The sequence below is a fragment of the Micrasema longulum genome, unplaced genomic scaffold, assembly GCF_059751315.1.
Source record: "Micrasema longulum isolate JH-2025_06_02 unplaced genomic scaffold, ASM5975131v1 h1tg001678l, whole genome shotgun sequence".
NCBI lineage: Eukaryota > Metazoa > Arthropoda > Insecta > Trichoptera > Brachycentridae > Micrasema > Micrasema longulum.
In genome coordinates this window covers 35,862-46,766 of record NW_028278857.1, presented here as the reverse complement: position 1 = coordinate 46,766, position 10,905 = coordinate 35,862, and the positions used below count along the sequence as shown (strand labels likewise).

At 33.5% G+C, this 10,905-nt stretch overlaps 1 protein-coding gene across 1 annotated transcript; it reads left to right on the top strand.

Annotated features, from left to right (window-relative positions):
• Positions 1-2,954: 2,954 nt before the first annotated feature.
• On the top strand, positions 2,955-9,261 carry LOC148274334 (E3 ubiquitin-protein ligase mib1-like; the record flags this gene model as incomplete). The annotated part of the gene is made up of 5 exons (XM_088237274.1): positions 2,955-3,189; positions 3,266-3,603; positions 5,824-6,037; positions 7,640-7,839; positions 7,921-9,261. Coding segments are annotated over 5 exons (1,128 nt in total), but the record flags the coding sequence as incomplete, so codon positions are not given.
• Between the last annotated feature and the right edge of the window lie 1,644 nt (positions 9,262-10,905).

Genomic DNA, 10,905 nt, shown 5'->3' with positions numbered 1-10,905 from the left:
TATGTGTGCTTGTAAACAATCTTAAAACTTTTCAGTTTGCTGCGTAAAGTAACAACCAGCTCAGTTGGACATTTCGTAATTTTGTCATCCAAGCATTTAAATTTTTGGTCCAAAAATCTTTCTGAATTTCCTTTGATTATCTCATGAAGATATTTTTGAGTTATGGTTTTGATCTGAGCTTCAGAATCTTAAAAATTTAAAAATTGAGTTAAAAAATCGATTTATTATATATTTCAGTTCGCGGGGAAAAAAATGTGTAAATATTTTATAAACTTCTACATGCAACTGATTTATTGAAAAAAACTGTTTCGAAGGAGCCTGGGAATAGAAGACTGCCGACAAATGGGTCTGGAGTTGGTAATATGGATATTATAATGGGTATTATAAATTCTATTCGGCTTTTGTAAATAATGTTACTTATAGTTTAAAATATAAAAATGTCCATAAAATAATATTGTTATCTGTATATCCCTAAATGAGTTTTTTATAAAACCTCCTTGTGAATATTATATAAAATTATGTATAGTATGTTTTCAATTTAAATACACGGAAGACAACAAATACAATTCTTGCTAACAGTCCACAAAATCCAAAAAAAAGATATTGAGTGTCTTAAAATTGATAATATTGAGATAAAAGAGTCAAAACAGATCTGTGCACAGTTTAATATTTCTTTTCTATCTGTTGGAAGCAATTTGTCTAGAGCTATTCCATCGTATCCTGATGATAAAATCACAATTTACACCGAGCCCAAAGCTATACATTCAATGTTTATAGGTAGAACGAATAAATCAGAAATTCTTAAGATTATTTCCAAACTAAGGCAACGAGCGGCTCCAGGTCTAGATGGCATAACTCCGGCCATCCTTGGTAGATGTAAAGATGAGATAGTTGAACCATTAGTATTTCTCATTAATAAATCCTTGTCACGTGGTATATTTCCGGACCTGTTAAAAATTGCAAAAATAATTCCAATTCATAAAGATTCCTGCAAAAAAATGTTTCCAACTACCGCCCTGCCCTATCTCAATACTGCCAGTATTTTCTAAGATATTTGAACAAATTCTAAAAGACAGACTCACTAAATATTTGACTACCAATAAAATTCTTACATCTCAACAGTATGGGTTCCGAAAGTTTTCAAATACTAAGTGTGCTGCTTATGACTTTGTCTCAAGCCTACAAAAAAAACTGGATGATGGTGAATTTTCTTCAGCTATTTTTATAGACTTAAAAAAGGCTTTTGATACGGTGGACCATGAGATTCTATTGAGTAAACTGGAAAATTTGGGCATAACTGGCATACCTCTGGAAACATTTCGAAATTATCTTACCGATAGATATTGCGCGGTTCAAGTTGGAAAAGAATCCAGTGGTCTAGGTAGGATAACTTGTGTAGTTCCACAGGGGTCAATCCTTGGTCAACTTTTGTTCATCATATATATTAATGACATTACTAAGTGGGGTCTAAGGGGTACTCTTCAATTGTATGCCAATGATACTGTTATTTTCTACCATAATCGTAACCTGAAAGAACTCGAAAACATAATGGAGACAGATTTCAATAGTCTAGCCGACTGGATGAGATTAAAAGTTTGAATTAAAAAAAAACACGTTATATGATTTTCGGGAACAAACAGGACTTTTGCCAGCAAAAATCAGATCTCGGAAATACAAGTTCTTCAGAACAGAGCTCTAAGAAACATTCTTGGACTTAAATGGGATTCCCATGTCAAGGATATCTACCGACAAACAAAGATACTTCCTTTCAAGGTAATGCCACTGCATGACATAACCAATACTATTTTTAAATATCATAAACTTTTCTGCTCACTCAAATTTAAAATACACATTTGGTCATAAATTCATAATTACAATACGCGTTATTCAGGGAATCTTCATGTGTCTAAGTTTCGCTCAACAAAGTTTGGCAATAGGTCCTTGGAAATTATTGGCCATTCCGAATATAATAAACTGCCTGATGAGCTGACACGAAAAATTTAATAAAAAATCCAGAAGTGTCCCAATTAAAAAGTATTCCTTAAATCTTTTTGATAGTTATAATTATTAATGTTGATGGCGACTGGCGATGTCGGAGTCTGACGATGTCGGTCATGACGAAACCCGGTCACTGGTAAAAAAATTATAAAATAATTATAAATAAAAGTGGAATAAAACTATAAAGTATTTTTATTATTATAATTAAAATGCACTTCCACCAAGAAATGTCAGTAGAAAAACTCAATTTATTAATAATGTTTTCTTTTTATTTCGAATGTATTAATTTGTATGATATTATGTATTGTCAAAAGTTATTTTTTTCTTATGTACGGTCCCAAATGAGTTTAAAATAACTCCTGGGAGTATAATATGTACTTTTTGTATTATATGTGTTTATTAATAAAAAATTTAAAAAATCAATAAATAAATAAAAAAAACATTACTAACCTTAACATTATTTTGAATCGAGTTGTGGTCCTGTGGCTAGTGTTGCGGACTCACGGGCCAGAGGTCCGAGGTTCGAACCCCACTCTTCCCTAATTGATTTCCATTTTCTAATAGTGAGTTATTTACTACAACTCGTTGAAAATGGCCACAAAAATTGAAATAATTGTGTAAATTATAAGAATAGTAATATTTCTTTCTTTTTATAAAAGTAAAACCTCTAGATTTATTTATTTCACATGAAACATTTTATTGTTTATTTTCTTTATGAACACCTCACTGGGCATAACCCATGTCGAGGCATTCATTCAGTGCATAATAAATAAATACAATATAATAAATAACACTTTATGGATACAAACCTAGACCAAATAGCAGACATGCATAAATAATTTTGAGTTCAAATAGACTACTTTTTTGGTGGGGTGACCATCTCGATGCTGTTCTCGGGAACCAAATGTCTCCTATTGGCACGTTCACTAACCGCACAAATTCTGAATAACTTTCAGCTCCTAGTGACATCGGGAGCTGATTTGAACGTGTGTGACAAAGATGGCGATACACCATTGCACGAGGCATTGCGTCATCATACCCTGTCTCAGCTCCGCCAGCTGCAGGATGTTCAGGATGTGGGACGACTCCTTATGGGACTAGGAGCCCAAGCGGCGGATAAGAGATCCTCAGCTGGAATTGCTATTTTTCTTGCAGCACACGGTGCTGACCTTGCCGTCAAGAACAAAAAAGGTAACATTGGCGCTTTTTCTATTCTCTCTTTTACCCTAATTATTTTTTACTCAAATCAAAATAATTTGTCTTTAAGGTCAAACACCATTGGATTTGTGTCCGGACCCCAATCTATGCAAGGCACTGTCCACTTGCCTAAAGGAAGGCACAGAGGGTGGTGAAGCGGCCGGCGGTGTTACCGGGGGCGGAGCGGAAGGGCCAGAGGGAGCTCCCGCGGGCGAGGGGGCGAGCGCTGTCGCCTCCGTGGGAACAACAGCGGCAGCTCCGCCAGCCGTGGACGAGTGTCTCGTGTGCTCCGACCTAAAGAAGGACACCATGTTCCAACCCTGTGGACATATCGCCTGCTGCGGAGCTTGCGCCCCGAGAGTCAAGAAGTGTCTCTTATGTCGAGAAACTGTTGTAAATAGAATAAAGGTCAGACGAATTTCATTGATAAATAATTTATGGTAAGGGTTAGTATCTATGTAGGAACAATATGGTTTTTTTTAGCGTCTGTAGAGCTTTTACATACATTGTACAGTGATAAAATACAGGTGCACAAACATATTTAAAGAAATACAGTAAGAATATATTGTACAAGTACATATAAGGAAATTCAAAGAAAAGAATAAAGAATGAAAAAAAATAATCAGATTATTAAAAGGTGTTTTTCAAAGCATATTTGATGAATATTGGTTGAACTGTAACATTTATTAAAATGGTGTAATTATTTTCATATTTTGGCCCTAAAAATTTTTAGTTTATACTTAATTTATAACATGGCAAATGTTCAAATTACAATTAAATTTTTTCTCTATTTACTATTCAATATTTTAATCTAACTATAGCATAATACACATTAAACATTCAAAATAAAATAAAATGATACAGATATTAAATATGGGTTCAAAACTTGAAACTTGGTGGTGTTATTAAATTATACAGGTAAGTGATAAAATAAACAGAATAATCATTCGATCGACAAAGTTAGTGCTTAAAATATAAAATTTATAGAATAATCATTTTTGGAAGTTAAGTAAATAATAGCTACATAATTTATTATAATTTGAAAACTTAAACATTAAACTTACATGTTTATATCTTCCTAGAAAATTAGAATAAACCTATTTTTTTAAATAATTAAATACTCCCCAGAAGCGCTTCTTTTAATACTTTAATTAGAATTTAAAAATACACAAACAAAAAGTTTTATATTTCAAATATTTCAAAAGCTCAAAATTATAAAACAGTAATTCTTTAGTCCACTATGACTAAGATCTACTTACTGAACTTGTACACGAATATGTCGTGGGTATACTGGCAAAAAACTTTGACTCTCAAATCCCCGTTTTGAGCATTCAACCATTTAAGTTTTGTTCCAATTTTACTCTTTTATATTTTATTTAAATACAGTAAGATGTTGAGTGCTCATTTAAGAACATGTTTTGAATTTTTCCGTTTCTTACTTAATTTACTTAAATATTTCTTTATTTATTTATTAATGAAATCATACAGTCTTTATATAAAAAACAAGGTACAAAAGAACAATTTTAAAAAGTAAGACCAATTACAGATTTCACACTAATGAATGCAGGAGGAGAGGGGAAAAATAATTTAATTCTAAAAAAGTAAAAATAAAAATATTACATAAAAAGTTCATATAAAGGAGAAGACATTGTAAAGCTACTCTACTTTCCTCCCTCTCTCTCTGCTTCCATGAACATTTCAATTTAATTGTAAAAAAAAATCACAACTAACAATAAATTATTCCTAGTAGATGTAGGTAAGTATAAATTAAGAGTTGAAATCAAATTATTAAAATTAAAAGTAAAAGTTAAAATTAAAATAAAAAGTTTAAATTAAGTTATTTAAAGCTTTTTGCCTGAATAAAATTCCCGATATACGACTTAACCTTAAATTTATTTTTAAAACTACAGATATTTAAAATTTAATATGACTTAGTGTATTTTGCCAGTTTTGTAATGTTTTGAATGCTCTAAGTGTAGTTTGCCAGTTTTTAGAGCGTTCAAAACTTTACAAAACTGCATCATTAAGTCAAATCCGCATATTTTCTGTCTTCATTGGAGAGACGTAGAACTGAGATGGACCTTATATGCATTTTCAAAATACTTAATGCTTTAAGTGATGTCCCATCTCTGTTGCAATCAATTTCTCTTCATGTTCCCGACCGTGTCACCAGAAGGCAAAATCTGCTATTTATAAAATCTTCTAAGAGCAACTTTGGTTTTTATGCCCCAATGTCCAGAATGTGTAGATTAGTCAATTCATCCCACGACTTGGAATTCTTTGGGATAGATCTTCCGGCTTTTCATAGATCTTTTCGCCACGTAAACAGTGTGGGATGAAGTTGGATTGGCATGGTTTAGCTCAAAGTTGTTGGTCTTTCATTTTTTTAAATATTGGATACTATTATTGTTTTGCCCTTGTTTTTCTTTGCTAAATAGTTTTATGTTCTTTTGGTTCAGTTTCTTGCATTTATGTTTCTTCATGTAACTGTTGTAATTGGCTTAGGCCGTATATATACAATAAATAAATAAATATTTTCGAGTCAACGTTTTTTGCCAGTATACCCACAATGTATTGTCGTAGAGTAAAATGTAGCTGCATATGTAAATAAAATTAACGAATGTGCAGGTGAGCGAATGTGTGGTGTGCTCCGAGGCTCTGGCCACCGTGGTGTTCCAGCCGTGCGGAGACGTGTGTGCGTGCAGTGCGTGCGCGCCGCTCATGCGCAAGTGTGTGGTGTGTCGCACGCCCCTCTCCCCGGCCCCGGCGCCTGTCCCCGCCGCCGCGCCCGCCGCACCCGCTCCCTCTACCAGTGACGCCAACTACAATTGCAACATTAATGGTAACAACACAATTTGCACATCTTTCTTTTTTATTCTATTTAAACAAATTAAAGATTTAAAGAACAAAACATAAGAGGACCGCTTAACGGAGATAGGTTCGAGTTTACCGGAAGATCCCTCGCCCTAGCGTGGTAATTCAATTAAAACATTCAAAACTTAACAGATAAAAATACAAAGTACCGACATTGAAATCAATGTTCATTATAAAAAAAAACCGCCATCTCAGAGGTCCTTTGTTAAAATAAAACACTCCACGAGTTGAAGGGCAATGGAATAGCCTTCCCGAGAAAGTTCGCTCTCTAATTAGAGCATTTTGTGTCCGCTACTGTTAGCGTCCCCCAGGCCTTTCTGTCGGATGCCAACTGCTGCTCTATCGGGTGCGCAGATGCGGGTAAATGCATCCTAAACGTTAAACGCATTTGATAGTTATGACGAATAAAATTGGATTTGATTACAATGCCGGTTCTTATACAACAAATCTACTGTATAAAAATAGAAACGGATGATGCACTTTAGTGCAACAAAAGTAGTTTTAAGAAATAATAACACAATCATACACACCGACTTGGGAGGATGCGCAGGAGCTGGTAGCCGACAGAGATGCCCGGAGGATCTTCATGGACACCATTTGAACCGAGTTGTGGTCCCGTGGTAGTATTGTGGACTTGGGGAGCAGACATGGAATTATCATGATGACCTCCTATGGCACCAATTAGTTATGGGAAGGTTCTCAACAAAATTTATTCTTTTTTTTTGTCATTTACATACTTCTTAAGCGTGAGCTTTGGAGAATCAGGTAAATGAAATTTACTATCTGGGCATTAAAAAAAAGGTTTTTTTTAAAGTTTTTACCATGCTACAAGATCTTGTATATCTGGCTATGTATATCTGGTTATGCGGGATATTTTGATTTGAAAACTTTAAATCTGGTTGCTTAAATAAATTATTTCTAATTTAAATTTGAATGCCAGGTTTAAATGATTAGCCACTTTAATCGCTTCATGACATTGTCAAACCGATATTTTGTAAAAGTTTTTGAAGATTTAAAACAGTAAATTATTTAGGGTGTCTGCTGAATATATGGACTTTGTCAATTTTTATAACAAGACTTTAGTCATCACTCATCACTAATTATTTTCTCATCAGATTAAATATGTCATTAGGTGCTGTGATTATTAAAAATATGGAATTCAAGGGAATGTACTTATGCTGTTTTGTAGGTAAACGACTTAATGAAGTAGTTTAGTACTACAGAAAATTGGATATGAAAAATGTTTCCTTTTACGTGGTAAAAATTAGAGCATTTAATTGTATGATGAAGTTTCTCAAAAATGTATGAAAAAATAAAAAATAATGGTTTTAATAAAAATGAACTACTTTGCAACATGTGACCATGTGTTTGCAATAGCACTCATCTGCCTGGACTCGTGACATCGCGGGTGTGTAATTTTGAAAATTCGGAGGGGATTTTCAAAATTACAAAACTTAAAAAAAGCTTAGCGATGATACATAAAAATGTTTTTTTTTTGGTTTAGTTTAACAAAAAAATTAAAAAATATTAAAAAACCACTGAACTTTCTTATAATGATTATTTTGTGCAGTGAACCCAGACGTCAGTAATTTGGCGCAGATAGCGGCCAAACCCCAGAATGCGAGTGCACCCCGTGAGGGCGCGAGCGTCGGCGGCGGGGCCGCCGGGAGCCTCATGAACAATGGCTCACGGGACACATCGGGCGTAGTGCCCCCCCCCAACTCGGACGTTCAGCGGCTCCAGCAGCAATTGCAAGATATAAAGGAGCAGGTAATTGCAATTTCTTCATTCGACACACGAACTCGCCCTCTCGAGTGTCACTGTAAGTAATTGTTATTCACTTTGTTTCAGACCATGTGTCCAGTGTGCTTGGATCGCTTGAAGAACATGATATTCCTCTGTGGACACGGAATGTGTCAAATGTGTGGAGACCGCATGACAGTATGCCCTATTTGCCGTAAACAAATTGACAAACGTATATTACTGTATTAAACCCTATAATGGTAGAGCATTTGGCAGGTTTAAGAACTCCTTTTTTCTATATCTACGAAGTGAGATTTCATCTTAAAGCAATATTTTACAACAAATTCCAATTTACAAATAAAGTTTGATTATGTCCAAATGCTTGCAGACTGGCTGGATTTCCTCCCTAGGGAGTTGTTCACATTTAAATTTATTTCAACAGAGAGAAGCATTTGGACATAATCAAACATTGTTGAATTACTACCTGGTAAAAGAAGAAGTATAAAAATTGGAAAATTGTTTTCAGGCGTTGCCTAGTAGGTGATTTGGTTCAGCCGGATGAATCTCACCCACGTCATAAAGGTTTCAGCTCTTTTACTTCACAAAAGTCAACAGATGGAAGAGTTGAGGAAATGTGGATGTTCAAACATGGGCAGAATGGTGAATGTTACACAGTGTGTAAAGTGGCCACTTAAACCAGCCAATGACTGGTCATAAGCCCTGTAAATGCCTAGACTTCCATATTCCCTTCTCGAAAACTTTTTCCCTCTCTGTTGAAATAAATTTAAATACAAATAAAGAGTTCATTGTATAAATATTCATTGCATTTTCAATCATTTTAATATATGACATTCATTTATCACTGGACAAGCCAGAAATGCATATTGGGAAATGAGAATTCATATTGAATAATAACTTTAATTCAAAGATTTTTTTAAAATTTGGTTTATGAACCCTTAATGGCCACACTGATGAGTCAAACAAATTCGAATACGTGCAAATATAAATGATTTTTTTTATTTAGACCATTATTGCGACCTGCATCTCCGTTTTTGAAGCAGTTTTGTACACCATTTGACGTTTAATCTGTTGATAAGGTGTGGCCATTATAATTCATATATGAAGCAAAGAAAAAAAAACTTCAAATTAATCACTCTCTAGGGGGTAGAGAAGATCCCGAATACCACCCCTTGACTTGGCATCTAGAGTGTTTTAAAACATCATCTCGCTTTGTGTAATTGATACGCTGTGATTGGTGTACCGATGCAGTGCACTATACACTATGCACTATAAGTGTGGAAAAGGGAGACGATGTTTCATCATCAGATAAAACATACACAGAAATAAATTAATATTTTTTATTGCTTGTGAATTATAGACTATAGTATTTCATTTGATCAATATGTTTAAAAGAGAGACCAATCTCTTCCATCAATCAACCCTTGGGAATCCCCTTTCATCTGTTTCTTGAAACAGACAAAAAGTTATAAATCATCGTTGCACTGGCAATATATGTTAAGTGATTTTTCTTTCTTAGGGGATTTTTTATTTCTCTTTCACAATTTTGTTTCTTCAAAATATATTTTTTCAAAATAAAATTACGTGTTTTTCCTTTTACATTTCAATAAAAAAATATCTAAAGAAAAAAACCATCATCAAATGGTAAATTGTTTTATTAATTTCCATAAATTTTACTTAACAGATATTGCCGGCGCAACGGCACCTACAGTTTTTGTTCTAAGTTTTTAAGTATTTGTCAAATATTATGATGTTTGCAATAGAGCTAGTTTTAAATATTCAAAATATGTATGCACTTTGATTAATATAAGCAAAAAAAATATTTGATCTATATCAATAAGAATTTTTTTAAATCAAAACTTAATAGTTTTGTTAATTGTTAGTTTTTAACCACTAACCTACTTAATGTCTACCGGTTTCGAGACTTATCCATCTCTTCATTAGGACACTCACTACATTAATAACCACATTCGCTAACATATACGTTTAGTATTTTAAATTACACCTGTTACCTTCACAATCACCAAAGAAGATAAAAAAAAATTAAAAACCAGTAGACATTTTTATGTATAAAATGTAAAACCAGAATAGCATAAATTGTATACTAATATTTACCAAAATTTATTAGTAGAAATGTTCCACACCGAGTTAATGCTTTAAATATAAATGAAATTATTCATGATGGAAATAATCTCAGAGTGATCATGAATCGCAGCTGTAGAGATGGCACTTTGCTCCATTGCACCTATGCATGGTTCTGTTCCAACAAGAGCGTTGCAAATTTTTGGTTTAACAATAGACATGTAACGACGGTTTCGTCATTGAGCTTGCGGAGTTCCTCCTCAGGTCGAGAATCGCTGTAGGTACGACCTATTGCTTGGCTGAAAACTATAGCTTACTTTGTGATTGATAACCTTAGAATGATTTTTGTCCGTATGGGTGGCTCGACGGCTCTACAGTGGTAGCTGCTTACTCTGAGGAAATAATAGTTTCTATGAATAATCATAGAGAGTCATCAGAGAATAATCTCTTACAAACATTTATGATACAAAAATAGCACACAATTATACATTATATAACTACATTTTTTTTTCATAGCTTTGAAATATTTATTTGAAAGGCTGATTTTTGAAAATCCTGAAAAACGGCATTGTGCATGTGGTATTAAATGTTTGCAAATTCATGTTAAATAAACAAGTCATTTCAGAATTTTTAAGGATAATAAATATTTGCAAACGAATTACACAATTGGCTTTAACTAGTATAACAATATTTGCAAGGACTTAGTTATAAGAGAGTAGTTGTTTTAGAACATTAACCTCTCCTGTGCAAATTATCATCGTGTTTTCTTGTGATTGTTAAATGCATCTTTATAGTGATGGCGAACAAACTTTGTAACATTTTTTTAGTTGAGTTATTTTGATTTCTTAAATGAACCCTTTACAACAAAGGCAATGAAAATATGTTAAATAACAAATTGTATCACCCGTAAGGATGTAAACATTTTATTTATAAATAAAAAATTCTACATATTAATTTTATTTTATTTATCTTTTTATACATACACCGCTGGAC